The following is a 24,392-nucleotide window of genomic DNA, read 5'->3' on the forward strand; positions in this document are numbered from 1 at the left end:
AATGAAAACCAGCAGTATAGGCCTACAGTAGTATTTCGTTTCATTTATATCTCATATATTTTGCTTAATATGTTTTAAAGTTAAATGACAGTGGAGCTTAGTTTTACTTTCTTTAGTATTTATAGAAAGAAACAATTGATTTTTTTATCATTATATTGTGTTTAATATGTTTTCAAGTTAAATGACAATGGAGCTTAGTTACTTTATTGGTTTTAAAAAGAAACAATTTATTATGATGTTGAGCATTGTATCTTTTAATATATTGTGCAGTTAAATGACAATGGAGCTTTGCTTTTTTCTTTATTGTTTTTAAAAAAGAAATACTTTATTATGTCGATCACAAGGCAGTTCAAGAATTTTTTGTGCACATGATAAAGGAATAGTTATAAAATTGCCTAATGACAGTAGGTGGCCGTCATAATTATTGTATGATACGTGTACTTCCTATAAACAAAATACTGTAAAGATTTTGAAACAAGAAATAAGAGCGGAGAAATTACTGATGCGCAAGGTGTGTCGAATCCACCACTGCACTTGACTTAGCAAAACAACTGCGTTACCTCTCGCCTGTCAATCAAACGAATGTGGGGTGAGTAGGAACGTTCCCTCCCTACTTTGCTGTTAGTCCCATAGCTGGTCTAATACAACGAACTATACTTGACTTTTTTGAAAGATGGGACATGACAGTTAAGCGGCCGAGCTTGGAACTACAGCGCTATGTTGCCAATATAGACTGCCACGCTGCCAGCTGATGGAATGTATCAATTGACGTTAAGATGGCTGACGTTAAAACATTCATTGACAATTGACGCGAAGGCAAGGAAACAATACAAAAATCGTCAGAGAATCAAAGACGAAACGTACGAATGCTAATATTGTGTGCACAATGAATGTCGCCAAGAGAGCTATTGAGCACTCGCCATGTGGGAAGAGTAAGTTTGGCAACAACCGTTGTTACCATAACAACAGGCCTACTACGCTATGTGACATTCAGTTGTTTTTCCGATCGCAACGCTCCTGTCACGTTCCATCTTAAAAAAAAAAAAAAAACAAGTGTAGAGTTTCATAGAGTGGCTATGAGGTCTGATACAGCGCTCCTCGTAGCAACCAATGGTAAACGCAGTCGCCATTTTTTATAGTATAAACATTGGCAAGCTATGGATGGAGCAATACATTCTTACGTGGAATTTTCCAGTTCCGCAGGAGTTCTTTTACATGCCAGTAAATCTATTGACATCAGCCTGTCGCATTTAAGCAAAGTTAAATGCCATCGACCTGGGCAGGGATCAAACCCGCAACCTCTGACACAGAAGGCCGAATGCGCCACCTAGGGCGACTATTCCCTACGTATTGAGCTCCGTGACTGTATATTAATACTAGACTGTGGTAATATATTTCCGGAGTTCAATGATGGCAACAATGGACTCACGAAACAAATGACAGGCATCTGAAAAGAAACCGTCATTATCACAGAAAATCTGCGCGAGAGATCTTTTCCCAACTTAAACCTTACGGGATTTACCCGGTATAGAACAAAGGCTCCTTTGTGTGGGAAGCTGGGAGCTGACTGATCAGTTATTTCGTCAGGTACCGCAACAGCTTACTTTTGGATTCACTGGAGGATTTATGCCGAGTCACTGTCAATGATAGGAGATAGTGACACACAGTACATACGTATTTATCACGTTATGACATCGTCACTTCAACAAGCATGAGTGGCCTTGAATCCCATTGGCTTGCTTCTCAAGAGAAACGGTTTCATCAGATTTCTGTTTAATGTTACGGGTGTCCCGGTTCTGGTATAAGGGTCCTTGACAGACACGCACGGCTTTAGGAGAAATCAAGCAGAAGATTCGTCATGATGCATGTAAGTACAACAATCCTTGTTTATTGCTGAAAGGCACGTCACGAGATTTCCCGAGCGCGTCAGTGTGTTTGAGTTGGGATGATTGTAACGTTTGTTATACATGAGCGATGTCGACAGCATTGCAGGATACTGTATGAGAAGACTTGTAGTACGGAGTGGAAATGTGATATTGGCTAGGAATGAGAGGTTATTAGAAAATAAAGGTTACCTATTAATCAGCTACTTTAAAATAAATTTACTGAGGAGATTAACCGATCAAAAATAACTGGTTAACCGGTTGTTTTTTTTTTTTGAGAACAAAATGAAAGGTTATTACAAACTGGCATCGTAGAACAATTTACAATCAACTGTGAACCGACCAGCACATAGCTAAAAGGATGTCATTAGTCATTAGATACTGAAGATCATCAAACAGTCCATAAACAAAATACAACAAACAAGACTAGGGTGACTAGATTCTCATCTATAAAAAAGAGAACACGAAGCTTAAAAAAGGAGGACATTGGCCGAAAAAAGAGGACAGAAAATGTGTATTTAGATTTAGGCTTAGGCCTATATGCTATTATACTTTAAATTACATCAATATCAAAATATTTACAGTACACATTTAAGCCCGTAACACACTACAGCGAGAAATAACTATGTAATGCGTTTGTCAAGCTATGGAAATTGCTCGAAATAAGGCATAGCTGACAATGGTTGGCTAGCGATTTTTTTTTTAAACACAGCTACCCTAACATCTATATTTCCCGTTCCCACAGGTAACCTAACCTAATTGTAGTCTATAAAATTTATACTATCTGAATGAAATTGAACAATTAATAGAAAGTTAGATGTTCAGATTTATGTAACTTTATTTCTATCAGCGCATATCAAACCCAAAGACTTTTTATAATATATAGTTCTCGGTATAGTGTGTAACGGGCCTTAAAGCTTATATCATACTTAAAAGTATGTTAGTATGTATTTTATTACAAAATAATTATGAAAAAAAATAATATTGATTTTACAGTTACGTAGCTACATATGAAAGTCAAGGAAACTATAATTATTAAAAAGGACAGAAAATATCTAATTAGATTTACATTCGCACCTCGATTTCTGAATTTACTAGCTACCCTTTGAGCAACGACCGTAACAAGGAGGAGCAAAGAAAGTTATGATCGTTGGCAAAGACTATATTCCGTCGATACTGCTGGCACCTACAGGCAAATTACTTGAAAAAGGAGTCAGATTTTGAAATTGAAAAATGAATTTTATGCTACCCAGAAAGTCTCCATATAACGCATTTTTTTATTTGCAACGAAGTCTTTGATATGGTACATTTTATTTTGAGACAGACTTTACCAATGAAACGTGCATCTGCAACAATGCTCAGATTACAATCGTCCGAACATACTGGTCAGTTTCAGTATATAGGCCTGTGTGTAAGTGGGTGACAGTGCGACTATTTTATCAAAAGTGCTTTATTTAGATTTTATGATGGACAAATTTTTAATTTGAAAAAGACACTTTGAATCTACAGGATGCGTCAGAAAGAACGGATGGATTTCACATGGCAAGAAAATTGTAAAGATTCATCAAATCAAAAATTTATTGTTATCAACATATTCACCAATACATGCAGTTTATTTATGGAAAACAACATTATCCATATGATGTCCTTGGCTTTCAATACAGGCATCGAGGCGTTTTCTGATGTTCGCCATCACTTTCACAGTCATAGCTGGTGCAATTGCCACGATTTCTTCACGAATCGCTGTCTTCAGTTCGTCCAGTGTATGTGATCGATGTTTACAAACTTACGCCTTCAAATGGTCCCAAAGAAAGAAGTCGCAGGGCGCGAGATCTTACCGTAGCCTCGTACAATCTCAGTGCAATAGAATTTCGTCCAGGTGATTTCTTCTTTAATGTTGAACCTGTGATACGAAATGAAGCCACCCACCGCAAAATTGTATTCCGAGTTGGAATCCTAGCGTGACATCCGATGTCGAAATGAGTCCTGAGTGGCGATCACAGACTCTTCATTTTTCAAAAATGTCTCTACGATGAAAGCACGTTGTACACCAGACCAACACCATATTCTCAACTGAAACTGCATTCTATGGCTGACCCAACAGTCGTGATCCCCCTCACTATATCTTTCTCCTCGTTGCGTATCGATAGTTTGAAATCCATCCGTTCTTTCTGACGCACCCTTTAGTTCTAGGTTAAGATGACAGCAGTGCTAATTCAAATAATGTGAGCGAAAATTCCAAGCGTTTCGTTAATATAGTGATGAATACTTGCAATATGATTTTACGTGGCGTGAAGATGAATATAAACAAAATCCCGACTGTCTTACATACGGAAAAGTTTTGTCAAATCAGGCGATGGTGCCGAATAAACTAAAAATATATTTAGAACTGTCGTTCTAAACGTCATACTTGTGTGAATCAGCATTTTCTACCATAAAAATAGTGAAATCTAAACAAAGCATCAGACTGTTTTATCTTGAAGATGTGTTGGTCTGTCAATCGTAAGGTCACGTTTAGAGAAACTCTGTGCAATCTACAAAGCGAAGACTTCACATTAGTTCAAATAGGTGAGTTTTGAAAAGCGACAATAAAAATATTTTACCGGACATTCAGCATAGATAGGTTGGGATTTCTGACACATACCTTTGTTTTTTTCTAATGCCAATAAAGTTGCTTTTCTTTTAAGAATTTTCGATTGCGTGTTAACATCGACCTATCTACAACACTGGATGTACGACACTACATCTGGATGTACGACACTACATAAAAGTTAATAATGTTTTTTTTTTCTCGTGGAACTCGCTGGAACGGGATCCGGTACATTTTGTTGCATTTTTAATCATCGAACCGAGTGTGAATATCTACATCTATACTAATAATAAATCTGTAGCCAAAATTTTTCTGGTAATTTTCGATTTTCTAAAAATAATTGGTGTTAACATGTATAATTAACCATCCTGAAACCGAAAATCGCTTTTTTTTAATTTTTGTTTGTATGTCTGTCTGTCTGTCTGTCTGTATGTCTGTATGTCTGTCTGTATGTCTGTCTGTATGTCTGTCTGTATGTCTGTCTGTATGTCTGTCTGTCTGTCTGTCTGTATGTTACCTTTTCACGCGATAATGGCTGAACGGATTTCGATGAAAATTGGAATATAAATTAAGTTCGTTGTAACTTAGATTTTAGGCTATATGGCATTCAAAATACGTTATTTAAAAGGGGAGTTATAAGGGGCCTGAATTAAATAAATCGAAATATCTAGCTTATTATTGATTTTTGTGAAAAATGTTACATAACAAAAGTTTCTTTAGAAATGATTTCTGATAAGTTTTATTCTTCGAAATATCTAGCTTATTATTGATTTTTGTGAAAAATGTTACATAACAAAAGTTTCTTTAAAAATGATTTCTGATAAGTTTTATTCTTCGAAAAATTTTGATAGGACTGATATTTAATGAGATAAATGAGTTTTAAAATTAAAATAACTGCCATCTAAGGCGGTGTATTGAAATAAAAAAACAAATGACTTCGTCTATAAGGGGCCTTGGACACAACAATCGAAAGCTATGAAACATAGCCTACCGACAATGTTTCTGTGTTTGTATGAAGTAATATAGGAAGCTAAATTAACCGATTTGTATAATTAATTATTATTTCATCATTGGAAAGTGTAGTTGCTCTGGATGGACATAATGCTATAATGTTATTACAGTAACTTGTGAGTGAATTGAGGACAGGTAAGATTAAAATAGCTTCTTATGCACAGAAAACTTGATAGGTTATTCTGTATATTCATTTCCTGTATTTCTTAAAATAATGTTTATGAACATATTCATATTTATCTCAGAGAATTAACGAACAACGAGAGTGTATTGATTTAGTATGCAGTAATAGTACGTTAGCTTAGCAATCCATTATTTTATAATTCAAATTTTAACTATGCTCAATTGAATCGTGTTAAAATACATAAAATACATATGCAATAAATGCAATGCAAAAAAAATTGGGTAATGAGCCAAGCAGATTATGTTGCGCTGTTGTAAAAGCTGTTCCTCCTGAGATTCAAGAGCTCCCACAACAAATTAAAAACTTTCTAATTCGAGTACATCCGTTATCAACACACTTTTTACATAATATAATATAATATAATATAATATAATATAATATAATATAATATAATATAATATAATATAAACATAATAATAAATCTGTAGCCAAAATTTTTCTGTTAATTTTCGCTTTTCCAAAAATAATTGGTAATAACAATTAATAACATGTTAAAGGAATTGTCATTGCACAAATGAGTGGTCTCTGGATCAAAATGATCGCATTTTAATATTTTAAATACAATTTAAATTAAGTAACATATTAAACGATTTATCCTTCTATCAAACACGAATGTTCCCTGGATCAAACGTCCTATTTTAATTATGTAATTATTTTATATTTATTTCTAACGGGTGCAGCGGAGCGCAAGGGTACGGCTAGTTTTTAATATAATTTTTCTTTGAATTTCGCTTAGACCTTGGAAGTCTTAGTTGGACGAAAAAGGGGATAAAAACGACAAAATTTCCTCGCAGTGAACAGTAATCTCCCCGTCCGCTATAAAATTTCTACACAGAGTTCCACCATCTTTTTCGCCAGAAGAAAAGCACTGGTTATTATTATGTTTATCTAATATATAAAAGTGAATGTGGGTATGTGTGTATGTTCTCTATACAAATCTACATGCTTTGACCGATATGTGCCACAGTTTGCACATTGAACCTTCATAACCAGGAGAAAAACATAGGCTATAATAAAATTGTGCAAATGGACGTTAAATTAATTAAAAATAAAAAAAAAATAAAAATAAGTACTATCAAACATTCATGTGTAATACTAAATTGCAATCTTCTATAGTCAATTGTTTTTTATTATTGTCTGTTGTATTCAACATCGACTTTCACGAGGCCATGGAAATTATAACACGAAATAACATTATTGATACAGCATGAAGACTAAAATCTAGACAATTCATGCAATAAATATCTTTACGCAGTCCAGGACCATATTATGAATTTCTCGATGCAGTTGTAGATAGTGAGCAAGCTGTGTTTTATTGAACTGAATTCTTGATTTCTTTGAGACTACAAGGATTGCTACCACATATTTATTTTAATACTTAATATTGAATCACAGATAGTACTATTGCGAAATATTGACCCACCAAATCATGCAATGGAACAAGAATTGATGTGAAAAAACTCATTCGAAACGTAGTAATAGAAGTGACAATATTAACTGGAAAAACGAAAGGAGAAGATGTTTTTATCTCACGTATTGCTATGATACCCACTAACATCCCTTTCGATTTTAAGTAATTGCAATTTCAGTGCGACTAGCATTTGTAATGACCATATCAAAATTATGGTCAAGGACAGTCGCTCAAAGTAGCAGACATTAACTTAAAAACTGCGTGTTTTTCACATTATCAACTAGCCTATATTTTATATAAAGGAATGGAAAAAAATAAAGGTTTTACACATATCGAAAAGCAATTCAATGATAATTTTGTCATGTTCCTAATGTAGTAGATTATGTGAATGTACGAGTACGTAATACCACTGAAAACAACACTGCATTAATTCTAAAATATACTCTCTCAAAATATTGTTGCTCATGTCCGAAAACGTGTTATTGCGAAATTCGAAGTGTATAATCATATGTTACGCGTTGTGGAAAGAACAGTCTCTTAATTTCTGAAATACCTGTATACGTCTTCCAGAATATTAGTCTTCACTTTAAAAACTGACTTATTGCGAGTTTATATTGTAGGACCTATCTGTATTTTGTAATTATATAAAATTAGAAATAATATAATTAATAGCCTATGTTCTGAATTTGTGAGATGTAATTTCTCAATTCATATTAAAAAAACTGGGTATGATATAAGCGGATGTACAGCGGTAAAAGGGTAAACAATTCTCCAGTATAAATTAAATATTATCCTACGTATATTATATTGATTCTTCGGTACGACCGACAGAGAGAGAAATGTTGGCTCATAATGACATCCCAATGGGTTCAAACTGGGAACAAGGGAATTCCCGGTTCATCATCAGCTGTCTCTGAAATTCAAGTGAAAGCACACATAGACATGAAATTACATGAAATATACAGCTTCATATCAATGTACAAATCTTATAATTATTTTATCTCTGCCTCTGTGCAACGTCACAATTGCAGCGGGGAGGAAAGGAGACGGCCGAAAGATTGTAATGTTTTCTTAATACGCTGACTCCCACGACTAAGAAATTCAGGAGTTACTGACCGGCAGAGATAATGTAAAATCTGTAGAACATTGAGATACTGCTAAGTGGGCGTATAGGGACTGAGAAGTGTTTTTGTTTTGCTGCAAGACAATGTCAACTCATTTAACCTGTATAAATTTTCGTTTGGTTTTACTTTATTTATAGCAAATACTCTCTAATGATAATACTGGAAAGTTCACGGTAAAAGTGGCGAATCAGAGCAGTGTATATTGGAGAGTACCGCATTCTTTTGATCCGACAAATGCCGCCGCGGCGGCCATATTTACTCCTGCGGAGAGACTGTACAACGCAAGACTTGCGTAGGAACAGAGGTGTCTAGTGTGATATTTCATTGTTATCTTGAAGAATGCCGTGTTGTTTTGCAGTTAATCAATGTGTAATCAACTGTCGATGTACAAAATTAGCATTTAGTCACAAACAAGAGGAGGAATATACTTCAATGATTAATTTCTCAACGGCATAATATTTTCATTGCGGGCTAAAGCAGGGAGATGCACTATCACCTTTACATTTTAACTTCGCTCTAGAGTATGCCATTAGGAAAGTTCAGGATAGCAGAGAGGGTTTGGAATTGAACGGGTTATTGCTTCTTGTATATGCGGATGACATGAATATGCTAGAGAAAGTCCACAAACTATTAGGGAAAACACGGGAATTGAAGCAAGTAAAGTGATAGGTTTGGAAGTAAATCCCGAAAATATAAAGTATATGATTATATCTCGTGACCAGAATATTATTCGAAATGGAAAAACAATGTAAAAATTAGAAATTTATCCTTCGAAGAGGTGGAAAAACTTAAATAACTTTGGAGCACCAGTAACAAATATAAATGACATTCGGGAAGAAATTAAACGCAGAATAAATATGAGAAACGCCTCTTAGTATTATTATTATTATTATTATTATTATTATTATTATTATTATTAGTAGTAGTAGTAGTAGTAGTAGTAGTAGTAGTAGTAGTAGTAGTAGTAGTAGTAGCAGTAGTGGTGGTGGGCATGTAGCACGTATGGGCGAATCCAGAAATGCATATAGAGTGTTAGTTGGGAGGCCGGAGGGAAAAAGACCTTTAGGGAGGCCGAGACGTAGATGGGAAGATAATATTAAAATGGATTTGAGGGAGGTGAGATATGATGATAGAGACTGGATTAATCTTGCTCAGGATAGGGACCAATGGCGGGCTTATGTGAGGGAGGCAATGAACCTCCGGGTTCCTTAAAAGCAAGTAAGTAAGTAAGTAAGTGGTGGTGGTGGTGGTGGTGGTGGTGGTGGTGGTGGTATTCGGTTGAGAAGATTTTGTCATCTAGTCTGCTGTCAATAAATCTGAAAGTTAGAATTTATAAAACAGTCATATTACCGGTTCTGTATGGTTGTGAAACTTGGACTCTCACTTTGAAAGAGGAACAGAGATTAAGGGTGTTTGAGAATAAGATTCTTAGGAAAATATTTGGGGCTAAGAGGGATGAAGTTACAGGAGAATGGAGAAAGTTGCACAACGCAGAACTGCACGCATTGTATTCTTTACTTGACATAATTACAAACATTAAATCCAGACATTTGAGATGGGCAGAGCATGTAGCACGTATGGGCGAATCGAGAAATGCATATAGAATGTTAGTTGGAAGACCGGAGGGATATAGACCTTTGGAGAGGCCGAGACGTAGATGGGAGGATAATATTAAAATGGATTTGAGGAAAGTGGGATATGGTGATAGAGACTGGATTAATCTTGCACAGGATAGGGACCGATGTGGAGCTTATGTGAGGGCGGCGATGAACCTCCGAGTTCCTTAAAAGCCGTAAGTAATGACATAATATTTATAATTGAAAATATCAAGGTGGGCAAAAGCGGACGTTGGAAACCATTCCAAACTGGTATAATATTGGTAACAAAAACAGTTCTTGATTCTCAAGAAAGTTGTCATAATACAGTAAAGCGAACTTCAAATATCTTATGCTAGATAGAGCCACGCAGGATACGTTAGGAAATTTATTTTCTACTCTCCGTTCCATAAATCCAATCCCGGATGCAAAAGAATTCAAAACTGCATTACGATTTCTCAGTTTTTCGCATAAACGGAGCAAAGAAATTACGCAGTTTGCGATTCTGAACAATTAGTTGAGTTTCTAGGTACAGATGTAAGTAAACCCGAAAGAGTAAGGTCTAGTGAAGATGTGAGCAAAAGAAAATTGATATAGGCTAAATTGTAATTTAACTGAAAATAGAAATATTAACTTGAGTGAACAACAAGCTCTTTACTACTTGTTGGGATCAGTTTTGTTCAAAATAAAACAAAATAAGTTATAGGCATATAATATTTGTGAAAACTGTTTATCTCTAATTGTAATAACTGATAACAGGGATGAATCTATAAATTTTATTAGCACATTAGTGACTCTCAAGTCGTACAAGGATATGTCACTTGTATACCCTTGTAAATCTGTGATTGATATAATTCTAAATGTAGAAAAATGTGTAACGTTGGTAGAAAATGAGTTGACACTAAAGGATTTGAAATCTTTAATTATTAACACTTCAACTCATACGTTCCCAATTTGTCATAATATTTTTGAAAAAGTCTTATCACTGTATTTTAGAACTAGAATATATTTATTGTTAAGAAAATTGTCTGTTATAGCAAATGCACTACAACAATCTGCTAAATGTGGCAGTCGAAGTGTTGGTACGGAACTGCATAGAAAATTGCTGATGTTATCCCTATTAAAATGGACATAACATAAATAATGAAGTGTTATCTCTAATGAGTCATTTCACTATGACAATAATGTTTATTAATCCTTGTCTCCTGTATTCAATAAACCACAACAACATGTATGATATCGCCTTTAATGACCTTCCTTCTAGCATTACTGCTTATGCTTCTGTGCCGAGCAAGGAGTAAATATGGCTGCCGCCGTCGAGAATGCGGTACTCTCTAATATACACTGCTCTGTGGCGAATGACTCACCAGTGCTATCTAGCGGCAGGAATTGTAGACAGCGAGGATGACGTGACGATTAGCGCGATGAACTGTGATATGAGTTTTGTTCCTCAACAAACACGTGATGTCGTAAGGATTATTCTCATTATGATTGTACACAATGTCAGTTAAATGTGGAATTGTTTGTTTTAGAAACTACACTTAGCAAAAGCTGCTAGATCTTTCATCAGATTTCCAAAAGATAGAGATAGGGAGTAGTCATGTAAACACCAGTAGAATACTACTTTTCTATTACAAGATTATTATTATTATTATTATTATTATTATTAATACTACTACTACTACTACTACTACTACTACTACTACTACTACTACAGTTATTTGCTTTGTCTTTTAGGTGTGCCATGCCCATATAGGAAAATAAACGCAAAGGACAAGCACTGAAGTCCTAGCCGTTAGTGAGGTTCAATAGGACGCGTCAGCTACTATCGCTATTTGCGGCCTTATCTAAGATTCTTTAAAAACAAAACACAAGCAATATCATAAGCAAAATATTAACACTAATTACAAACATTGCCAACGGTTCTAGACGAAACGATTAGATTAGAGGGACAGAATATTTGTACAAAAATCAGAGAATATATTCAGATCACTTTAGATTATCTGACTTCAATAACTAATACTTTGGAACATCAGGGATAAGTAAAAATAAAGTGTAATAAATTGGAAAAGTATACTGAAGTTTCAAATCAGTCGTAGGATTGTTAATTTTTAATATTTTCTTTTTAATACCACACTGAAAGTAACAATTATTCATTCACTAAATTTAACAGCGCCTTCTTCCGAAAATATGGATCAAAATCAAAACACAATAAAAGAACCGCGAAGGCCCTAGAGAAATGTATTAGATCTTGCATCGAGGAGGCTGTGGGTTCTCTGATATAAAGACAGAAACGAGGGACGATACTTCTCTACCATGTAATTAGATAGTGCATTAGCAATTACATAATATTCTCTAGGCCAGCCGCGGCGAAAATGCGACTCACGAGCACATTGTGGCTCGCAGTGATACCTGTGCATTTCTACCTCCCACAACCCCCACCCTCTCACTTACTGGAGTCAAACTCTGTTCCATTTGTATTTGCCTCTGATCTGCGAGTGGCGTATCGTCGCAATGTCTCTCTCCAATACATGTACTGTACATCTACAAGGGATGGGAGGACGCATTTTTTTGCTGCCAATATGGTGAGAATATTAAATGTATGATTTGTTCGCAAGTATTACAAGGAAAACGGTTGTATAACATGAAACGGCATTATACTACATGTCACCCATATTATGAAACATTGAAAGGTAATTGTTGTTGTTGTTATTATTATTATTATCTCGACCCTTTTTCAGCAGATATGCGAATGATGCAGTTAGATCTTCAATTTGAACTCATAGATTTACAATGTGATGTCAAATGAAAGCTAGACGTAAGGACTTGACAGATGTTGAACTTTTCAAATATTTGTCAAAAAATAAATATCCGAAGCTTCGTTCTTTCGCTTGCTCTGTTGAAGCCATGTTCGCTACAACTTACGTTTGTGAAAAATTATTTTCAACAATGAAAATAGTAAAAACCAAATGTAGATCACGACTGACAGACAAATACCTTCGTGATCAACTACGTCTGGCAGTAAATTACATAATTCCTGATTTTGACACTGTCGCAGAGACATTCTGAAGACAGTTAATTTCAGGTCGTGATAATGTGGCCTATGTTTTCTTGTACATTTCTCTTTTCGATGCATGTAGAAACAGTAGTTTGTAGCCTTGTACTATATAAAATTATATTTAAATGCTGGACGTAAGGAAAATGAAAATCCGTTACTGAGTCGGACAGTTACTTCACCTCCCCTTCGCGTGTCCGCCTCCCTCCATAGGTGCTATGCACGTTGCAGGTTACACAGTGGCTCGGCGCACGAACTCTTCTTCGCCACGGCTGCTCTAGGCTAACTGAATCAGTTACCAAACTGCATAAATCTACTTTACTTTCTTCATACAAAATAATTTCTTTATAGTTTCTCCGTATACAAAAATTGAAAGGCTCGACTTTTTTTTTAACCATACAGTGTGCGTTGGGATGCGTAACATAAAAATGTGAGTTGTTGATTTTGTTAAGAAAGTGGACTCACGTTTTTTCATAATAAGTGATTCAGGTAGTTAACGGGACAAAATAATTTGCCTAGCCCTATATTTTAAAGGCATGATTAATATTTCACTAAATAAAGTTCATTCTTTTGCGATGCAAGAATTCCTAAAAGATGAAAAATTTCTCAAGTGTAAATGACAGCTCCGAGCACAGCATATTCAAACGCTGATTTAATTAAATTTGTTTAAGATGGTGAATTCATTAGCCCCAAGTGCGCTTAAAAAGAAGGAAATGTGGAGACGGTATTCCAGTTACGACAAAAATTTTGCCGCAACATTCCATTATTGTTCACCTCAAGGCTAAAGATTTTTAAGAAGAAAATTGTGTTTATCAACAGTTAGATCTCTCCAAAATTGCCTTCATGAATATGATATAGGCCACCGGATAAATCCCACCATTTTACAATTCTTTATTGAAAATAAAATCGGATATTCTATCACTGAATGAAAAGGTTCTAACTATTATTGTTGTAGATGAAATGTCTTCGAAGGAAGATATAACTTATAACGCTAAAGCACACACTTCGAGAGATTTATTGAATTAGGTATAAATAGACCTAATCAACAAACTTCAACTGACGTAAAAATTTCAGAAGTACCACTTGCAATGGTTTTCATTATTCGAGGAATGTGCAAAAATATAAAGCAAACCATAGGTTTTTTTCTATCAAAAGGTACCATGCCTGCAGAGATTTTAAAATCACTTCTGCTTGATGTAATAGATAACATACAAGATACATGATTTATCCCTAAAGGAGCTACAGTGCCAGAATCTTCACTGACAAATATTTCAATGCACTAATAAAGTATTACATAAAAAATAAAATGGTTAACCATTAGCTAAGAAACGAAATAGGCGAAGTATGAAAGCTTCTAAAAACATGCACAACTAAATCATAATTATATTTGAAAATTCGAGAATTGTGTAATTTCATTTCTATTCCAATAACTTCGTAACTTCTTATTATTTAAAAATGTTGTGAACACTGTGACTCTAAATAATGCCATTGCTTTACACTTTCTTATTGTTATCAAATGCACACCTCTCCGCTTTTCCTCACATCACCCAGCACGCCGCACGGATTGTATCAACAATCCAAGCCGCTAGATAGCAGCACAGTCACTTTTCGCCGCCGCTTGGAATGCTAAACAGAGAACCTTTCCAGTATAAATGTTAATGTTATGTTTTATTTAACGACGCTCACAACTGCAGAGGTTATACCAGCGTCGCCGGATGTGCCGGAATTTTGTCCCGCAGGAGTTCTTTTACATGCCAGTAAATCTACTGGCATGAGCCTGTCGCATTTAAGCACACTTAAATGCCATCGACCTGGCCCGGGATCGAACTCGCAACCTTGGCATAGAAGGCCAGCGCTATACCAACTTGCCAACCAGGTCGACAGTATTAATGTTAGAGAGTATTGTATTGTATTGTTCTATTATTTCATTTGTATTTTTGGTGATGTGAAAGAGAAGGCTTGATGGCCTTAACTATGTCAGAATAAATAACTAGATACACACACACATACATACACATATAGAAATTAAAGAAAACATTTGAATGTAAGGTACTAGATGAAATGTTTTCTTTCGTTGCCTGATCTACAGTTGTTATAAATTAAGTACATCCTTTCAAACATTTGGCTAAGAAGTTCATTAGTTCATGTAAGTGACACTATTTAAAAATTCATCTTTATGGCGAGAAAAGCTTAATAAAGACAATTCGTTTTGGTTGTTTATAGTTGACTTCCTGAGTTTTCCGAAAAGTCTAACAGCCAGTTTAATTATAAAAAGAAAAAAAAAAAGGACAACCCGGGGCAACGCCGGGTGCTTTCAGGTAGTTATTAATAAAAACAAATAAGTGTGTCGCGATGTCGTTAGCGTTCAGTAAAGTGTGTCGTCAGTCAAAAAAGGTTGGGAACCACTGGTTTAGTCAACTGTTCGAAGACAGTTCTGAACCTCACAAGTGATACCAATATGGCACCACTTATAAGGCAACTAGGTCAGAAGATAAATTGGTTAGGGTTTAGGGTGGCCAATTCCTTTCCTCCTATATATATATATATATATATATATATATATATATATATATATATATATATATATATATAAAGAGCTTTTTTAAAAACTTAACATGTCCAATATGTGAAAATACACTTCAGATACCAAAAACTTACTTCTCTGCAATGAACAAAATAATATGTTCTATGGCGAAATATTAAAGTTTATTTATTTTTTTCCAATCGATTCGTATAAATTTTTATCTTAAGTTACAGAATACAAATTCTCAGAAAACTTGAAGAAACATTATATTGGCTAAATGAATTGAAATAAAAAGTTGAAATTAAGAATGGAATTGCAAATGTATAAATACATGTATATATATATTTTTTTTGTTACGTGGACTTTGTTTTTGCAGCCAGTTCTAAAAAATTGGTACTTGATCTAAAAAATATATTCAGATTCTTTAAATTATAAATAAACTTCAATTAATCATAGAAGATAGGTTGGTAAGCATTTCCATTGTATTAACACTACACTTTTTAGGTTTTAATATTTTCTACATTATTCTATTATTTATTATATGAATTTTGCTTGTAACTGAGCATTGACAGAAACATTTTTTTCTGTTCAAAAACCTTAGGATACGCACACTACAAAACTGATATTAAACAAAATACATTCTATATATTTTAACACATTAGACAACAGCTGTTGGGCATGCGAGTATTTCACTCCAGAAAGAAGATGATTCATCATCAGGAACATATTGAACACACTTTCTAATGTCCCCCAGTTTCTTTGCACATATTGGTACTCTTCCATCTGTGTAGGCTGCTTTTGTTGGTAGGTCTGGTTTTGGTTTTCTCTTGGGGTCTATTTTCAAGGAAAAGCTGTGATTTTGAAGACCAGGAATGAATTTCTTAGCCACAACAACTCCTGGTGTTGACATGTTGTAGCAAAAATGGTGAAATGATATGTTCATTTGGACCTTGTTGGCTCTTGGTGCATCTTTAGTTGCAGTCTTCACAGAAAAGCAAGTTGCACTATATTCTTCTATTTTGCTCGTTGAGTGAAATAATCGTTGTTTTCAATTTTTACAGAAATTTATATTTTTCGAAGGGGGTTAAGTACCTTAACAGTTCGATAATGGAGGTCGCATACAAAATTCTCGCCCAAAAGAGGGTCCCACCTTCAAAAAGTTTGGAAGCCATTGCTACATGTTCATTGTAAAAACAACCAGAATCCAGCATTTCGGGTGTTTTTACGCTCAACGTAATATTGATCTCCTTCTTCACTGTATTATTATTATGTCACTTCGGTTGTTTTTCTACTCAGACTGATGCATCTATATGCGAGGTAGCGACTGCAGTGCATAATTCATTTTTTACCAAAATGTGTCTTAGGGTGTTTTTACAATCAGCGATTCAATTATGGTATTTTATGGAACAGGAAAAACAAAATTAAATAAAAACATACATTCACTCTGTGTGACAATAATTTGTTTTCCTTATGTTTGAAAACAACCACTTCATGATGTCTTTAATGTAATTATGAATAACAGATAATTAATTAATTAATTCATTCATGCATACATACATACATACATACATACATACATACATACATACATACATACATACATACATACATACGTACGTGTTCTGTCCAAGAGCAGGTCTTTTACTGCAAACCCAGCTTTCTCCAATCTTTCCTATTTTCTGCCTTCCTCTATGTCTCTCAACAGATATAACAGTAGCTAATGTTTGTTGTCCGAAGACAGGTCCGAACCTCACAAATGATACCAAAAGCCACCACTTATGAGGCAACTAGGCCAGTTCCTTTCCCCCTCCATCGCCGATTAGCTACATATTACACTAATCAGACTTTAGATGCATATAAACAATTGTTCTTCCTCTGGCACATATTGTCAGAGGATGTATACTGCCTGATAATAGAGGTATATATCAACCACAACCTGAGTCAGAGGATGTAGTAGCTATTATGATAACATATTTTATTAAATATTAAAATGAGATGTAATCTTAATAATGTTAATGAGGAGAGAATGATTTTGTTTTCCCTGTGACTACGTGTCTATCTGATTTCACGTGGTTGAATATAACAGAAATATCTGGAATTATTATAATGTTTACAACGGTCCTGCTTGTCAGAGCTCAACCAAGACTTGAAGTCACGTTCATTTTCCCCAACAAGTTCCATACATATGTTCTCGATATTTTGGACGTTCATATTTCACATCATCACCACGCTGTATCAGTTCATCTTTTGATGTTGCTGGGCGTTTATCGTCGCTAGATTCAATAGCAGCGGTTAAATTTAATGAAGTACGAGTAGTAAACAACTAGCACATGTATGCACAATATTATTAAATTACTACAACTATGTTAATGTATCTCAGTAATGAAAAATAATATTGGAAGCAGGTGTTTGTTAAAATAATCGGAATAAGTGATATGTGTTTTTAGACGTTCACGGTGACTGTGATCACAATTAGGCTTTTGGATATTCCTGTGTCCTGAATCTTGACATTATCTTCTACACAATTTATCTGTAGACGTTCTATTCAGTAATGAGTCCGAATTTTAACATCTTCGTTAAGTCATATTCCAGATAATCTATATTTTTAGATAATCACAACTGTCACAGTAGGCTACTGTTAAGGCAATTGCAAATAACTTTTAGCAAGCAACAATGAAGAGCCAAGGCAAACGAGAGAAACAGAAGAGAGAATGATACGTGGTGTGTGGGGATCAAAGAAAAATACAGTTTTAAACTTTAAAAATATTCATGTTAAACATTTTCAATTAAGTGGTTTCATCTAAACGTGTTTTCATATCATATTTCTTTAATAAATATTTAACAAAAAAGAAAGTTAGATTCTGGCCAGACAGATATATAAAATGTGTTACATTTTAAGGCAAGGTATAAGCATTTCTTTGAACTTCTATGGCTGTGTCACTCTAAAGCAGTGGTTATCAGCACAGTGCACCCTCGGACTAGCGTCTGTTACTTGCGGATATGACACTGCACTAGCGTGCATCCGCGGCTGCTGTCGATTATGCTGTCTCCCTATCCCTTCTGCACGACGTAGCATATTTCGTTGCACTCCTTACATTTTACCCATTTCAGCGAGTGCTGACGACCAATGCTCTAAAGCTATGGTTCCTCTGGCGATCATCGCCGAGCGAAGAACGTCAACTGAGCTGTTTCCTTTATAACGAACATCGTCGTCTTTCTTATTGAAAATATTATGCTATCAGAAAATTATATAGCACTAAGATCGGAGGCAATAATTCTGCTGAATCATTTATGGATGAGTAGACTGTAGCCGAGAATATTTGTAAATAAGAGTAAGGTAGAGGGTATTGCATAGTATTCAGGAATGGGATAGAGCAGGCCTGCACAAGGTTTGCGCTCTCCGAGTCGGCTCACAGCTCATGAGCGGACTGCAGATATTAGCTGCTCTCTGTATAAGGGTGGACTAGACGAAGGGGTGATCTCATACAAAATATACACAAAAGAAAGTACTATTACGAGTGCTTATGAAATGAATTCCCGTTCAGTGTTTGCAAAACTATCTTGGACTATTATTAATTAATAAAGAAATATTTATTTTACAGAAATAATAGAAATTCTATAGTTACTTAAATGTACAATATTATTTTGTTATATTTTTATTTATCAGTACATCAAAACGAGGTTTTATGCTGTTGGCAGCTGAAAGGAACAGTAGCTTACTGATCGTAATGAAAAATCAGTTGCAGATGTTCGATGCCTGCCTTTATTAAAGTTGATTATAGATAACAGTTGCTCACAAGTATAAATGTTGAACCAAACATAGCAATCATTTTCACAGCCAGTCTGTGTAGTCGTGGATATTATTGCTAATGTTTAGTCTTGTAAAACTCAACCAGGCTAGTAGTATTATTCGAACGATCTTTAGCCCTTAGGTCACATCGAAGATCAATAAGTTCGAGCTGCAAATCGTTAAATATTAAATGTTATGTTCCGTCTTTTAGATTCCTCCATACTGTACTGTAGCAGTACGTAAGCAACGTGAAACAGTTATGAGAATAGGCCTACACACTGCACTCCACTAGATAGCTGAGTGATTGTTTTCCTCTCCTCTACCTATAGCAAGTCTATGTCATTCTGACGTATCTTCCTCTCCGTTTCGGCGAGCGGTAAACACGGCTCTCCCGCTCCGAAGGAGCGCGAGAGCTCTACGAGCGCTGTTTGTGCAGATATGGGATAGAGGGAAGATAAAGAATGTGAAAAGTTTAAAGTACCATATCAGAAAGGATGGAGGAAGAAAACAGACAAATAGGATTTAACTTTATGTAATGGAAGATATGGGGAGATGTAGACGATAGGAGAAATAAATTAGGATATGTGATTGAATGTAATCAAGTGTAGTGATGGATCGTAGACAGAAATCTGAGGGAAACCACTACCTGAAAACTGTATGATGATAATAAATATGAATAAATAAAAATATTAAAAGAAATGCCCTTAATCAAAATGAAAACTAAAAATTGTAAACATTTAAACTTGTCACCTTTTGCTTTTCAACTTCGTTGCTGTAGCCTGCATCATTAGTCACATTTTATAGTTTTCCGCGTTCAGTCATTCTTTAGGCAAAAAATCTCTTTAATTGATGCTGCTGCTTCTAGTCTTTTGTCAGTTTTTCTGCGACTTCTCTCTCCGGAGGACTGCACACAAGCAAAATCAGGATTCCGTTTACAGCTTATAACCACAGTAACGTATTGAAGAAACAATAGAGCGATCTCAGTTTTGTCTATTCACTATTGTTAATCGAATTCTAATCGGTAATCAATCAATTCATACTTATCTCCATGGAGAATGCTTTGATCTTTTAAAAATAGAAATGATGTTGAAAATAGACTAAAACCTGAAAATTCGTATCGTAATCATCGCCTTCAAAATTAATTAACGCTGACGATATAACAGAGTTTTTATATTTTTGTATGTCGTAAGATTTATTTATAACTAGCCGTACCCGTGCGCTCCGCTGCACCCGTTAGAAATAAATATAAAGTAATTACATAATTAAAATAGGACGTTTGATCCCGGGAACATTCGTGTTTGATAGAAGGATAAATCGTTTAATATGTTACTTAATTTAAATTGCATCCAAATAATTAAAATGCGATCATTTTGGTCCAGAGACACTCATTTGGTGCAATGACAATTCCTTTAACCTGTTTCTTAATTTTTATTACATGCAACCATAGTTTAATGAAGATTGACATAATTTAGATTTAATGTGTATATTTTATTTTACTTGTTATAGGTTTCCATTGAATTATGGTAATAACTTAATTTTAACCCTGAGACGGTTCCTCGTATAGGATAAGGAGATTTTGATTAGATTAGTATTTCGTGTTAATATTCTCATATGGATAGTAAGAAGCATGGACGTATAAGTTACAGAATGTGAGACGGAAGTAACAGGTGGACAGGAAGGCCGAAGGGAAGCCAGGCTGACAGGAAACATGTGTCCAGGCGTGGAGTTGACTGATGAGGGAATGTATGGACTTTGCCTGCGGGTGGTCAGTAAGATGACGCCAAGCCAGGTTCCAAAAGAGATGATCTGGTATATGTCAGAGAATTGTCAGGACGCCGGAAGTAGGAGATGTTCTAGTTAACGAACAATTTTTGAAGAACGCGTCTTAAGTGACGTATGTGTAATCATGGCCAATCAGGATTCTTATTAGAGACACGTGATATATAGATAGGAGGGCGAAATTCTATGTTTGGTGGTTGAAAGTAGGGGATAGATTTGGCAGATAGACAGAAGGCAGATAGACAGTGTTCGGAGAGGTCGAACTCCACATATTCTCGGCAAACCTAACTCGGAAGTATAACAATTTACGGACTTAGAATTTTTTAGTGGGTGTAGTAAGAAGTCGTGTGTTGCATTATTATTATAAGTCTGAATTCTTTCCTCTCATCACGTTATCAACTGTCCATTATATTACTGGTGTTTTATAGTACAAAATATATAATTACGTGAACTCAGAAATTAGTATACCAACTTGCGGGAAGTGAGAGCGAGATATTATACACTTGGACGCGCATTTCTGCTAATCTGAAACGAACACTTAATAATAATAAACGTTTTCATAGTTCTTACCAACAACTTCTGGTGTGCGCCTACATCATTACAACCTACGAGCACGTCTCCCAAACCCCATGTCCCGACCGTTTTGCAGCTGACCTGGGAACCTCATCCTCTACCGGAGTAATCTCGAGGAGGCTGGCGCCCAAATTAATCAGTGTATATAATTAATTATTGACATCGACGTGCCATCCTCGAGATACTTTCCATATTTCGGAGCTGGCAGCCGAGGGCGACGACGACTGTTACAACCCTTGTTTTCTACGTATTCAGTAAATGGCGTTTGGCCCACTATGGTTGTGAACCCTTCAAATAACTTAAATGATATTATATAATATTACATATTATATTATGTTATATTATATTATATATCAGAAGTTACTGTAATAACATTATAGCATTATGTCCATCTAGAGAAACTAGATTTTCCAATGGTGAAATAATAATTAATTATACAAATCGGTTAATTTAGCTTCCAATATTACTTCATACAAACACAGAAACATTCTCTGTAGGCTATCTTTCATAGCTTTCGATTGTTGATTTCCAAGGCCCCTTATAGACGAAGTCATTTGTTTTTTACTTCATTACACGGCCTTAGATGGCAGTTATTTTAATTTTAAAACTCATTTATCTCATTAAATATCAGTCCTATCGAAATTTGTCAAGGAATAAAACTTATCGCAAATTATTTTTAAAGAAACTTTTATGTAACATTTTTCACAAAAATCAACAATAAGCGAGAAATTTCGATTTATTTAATTCAGGCCCCCTTATAACCCCCCTTTTAAATAATGTATTTTGAATGCCATATAGCCTAAAATCTAAGTTACAACGAACTTAATCTACATTCCAATTTTCATCGAAATCCGTTCAGCCATTATCGCGTGAAAAGATAACAAACATACATACATACATACATACAGACAGACAGACAAGATAACAAACATACATACATACATACATACAGACAGACAGACAGACAGACAGACAGACATACATACATACATACAAACAAAAATTTCAAAAAAGCGATTTTCGGTTTCAGGGTGGTTAATTATATATGTTAGAACCAATTATTTTGGAAAATCGAAAATTACCAGAAAAATTTCGGCTACAGATTTATTATTAGTATAGATTAATAAAGAAGTAGGCCTGTAATAGATCGAATGTTTCTCATTTACAGGACATACTCCACAGCACAGATTTTAGGCATAGTATTAAGAGGATTCAGATGCGAGTTCTGTACATTTTCAACATAGCCTATATACTTTTTATTTTTTCTCTGAAAATATCAAAGATATCAGCATCATAATTTTCATGTAAATTTTAGCATACCAGAGTGAATAAAATAATATGAGAAGTACAGGGCTACTACAAAAGACCTTTCCGGTTTCCAACACATGTAATTTACGTTCTATGAATCTGAGGTGTATGCAAATACCACCAATGGAAAGATAATCTCAAAAAGTTTAGTTGTGGCAACATTGTTTTCCTAGTTGATAACACTGCCTCACAATAGCGCATATAAACAAATTTGTTCATTGTTGAGGCGAAATGGCTGCTATAGAGCCAGAGGACAGAAAAGCTTGATTTCATGTGAACCAGTCCGTTATTAATGTGCAACGGCATTACCGAACAAAGTCTGGTGTAAATCCGCCCATTAAGCCTACAATCCGTAAATGGTACACCGATTTTAAGGCAAGATTCTTCGCAAGCAGTTGCGATTTCATCCGTACCGACAACAGTTGCTGCAAGCCCTAAAATCAGAGGAGAAAATGCTACGAAGAAATTCCTGCATAAGTATGTAAACTTTAATTGAAAACGATGATGAATTTATTCGTTCCGTGGTGTTTCCTGACGAAGCAACTTTTCATCTTTCTGATAAGGTGAGCAGACGTAACCTCAGAATCTGGGGATCGGAAAATCCGCGTACCTACGTGGAACTTGACTTTAGGCTTGATGTTTGCCGTGTTACCAAGGGGGGAGGGGACACATGTATTCGAAACCGAAAAGGTCTTTTATAGGAGCCCTGTATATTGAAATTGTTTGAATAGTTTGATCACAATAAAAATCTCAATTCTGGATATAAATTTAAACAACGTTGCATTAAAGTACAAATATCTCTGGATATATTAAAGTAGAGATATTAAAAAAGGTGTAAGACAAGGATGTCCCTTGTCACGAATCTTATTTGATATTATATTGACTACATTACGAGAAGATGACAATCAGAATTATCTTCTAGTTTTAAAGTGAATGATATATCCTTAAATACTCTACTTTTTGCTGATGACCAGGTTGTATTTGGAGTGTCGTCTGGTAACATCATGATTTCTTTGACAGCACTTCTGACTATTTTGTCAAGATCTCTTAAGAAACCGGTAGATAATTGATTTAAAGGCTCACATTGTAAGGGATATATGAGACTAGGCACACATATTCATTAATATTTTTTTTTATTTCTGCTCAGATTTAAGTAATTTTGTTTGTACAAGGCCATTAAGATCAGATGTTAGATTTTTAACAATTCTATTTTTGTCAATTGAAATTTCATCAGTAAAATCAATGCCAAGATATTTAATATATTCTTTTTTATCTGTTACTGAATCAATTTTTGAAACTTGTGAAGTTGTAATTATTCCCTGTGTTAACTTTGCTTTCCTTAGTACAGGGACATAATTTTATTTTTACTTGAATTTTTATTGTACCCGAGTTTTTTAATGTACTTCACTCCTACCCCCCCTCTACTAGCAAACTTCCAATCATCCTCCATACAGAACCAAGGCCGCGTATACCGAGTTAGTGAGTTTAGTACGTTTCAGAAATATGTTCGCGTTTTCTAGTGACGAAGGATTTTTCAATATTGAGTCTTATTTTCGCACAGGTAC

The 24,392-nt window shown here is 35.0% G+C and overlaps 1 protein-coding gene and 1 long non-coding RNA gene across 4 annotated transcripts in view; one reads left to right on the plus strand and one right to left on the minus strand.

Annotated features, from left to right (window-relative positions):
* Nucleotides 1-24,392, minus strand: part of LOC138710579 (uncharacterized) — a 153,091-nt gene that overhangs the window by 102,526 nt on the left and 26,173 nt on the right. The window lies entirely within an intron of this gene.
* Nucleotides 1,709-24,392, plus strand: part of LOC138710575 (UDP-glycosyltransferase UGT5-like) — a 49,872-nt gene continuing 27,188 nt past the window's right edge. Inside the window, exon 1 of the mRNA XM_069841569.1 lies at nucleotides 1,709-1,867. Coding sequence (XP_069697670.1) covers nucleotides 1,859-1,867 — 9 coding nt within the window. The 5' untranslated portion in view covers nucleotides 1,709-1,858. The remainder of the gene's footprint in view (nucleotides 1,868-24,392) is intronic.

This window comes from Periplaneta americana, chromosome 12 (genome assembly GCF_040183065.1).
Source record: "Periplaneta americana isolate PAMFEO1 chromosome 12, P.americana_PAMFEO1_priV1, whole genome shotgun sequence".
In the NCBI taxonomy this organism is placed as follows: domain Eukaryota; kingdom Metazoa; phylum Arthropoda; class Insecta; order Blattodea; family Blattidae; genus Periplaneta; species Periplaneta americana.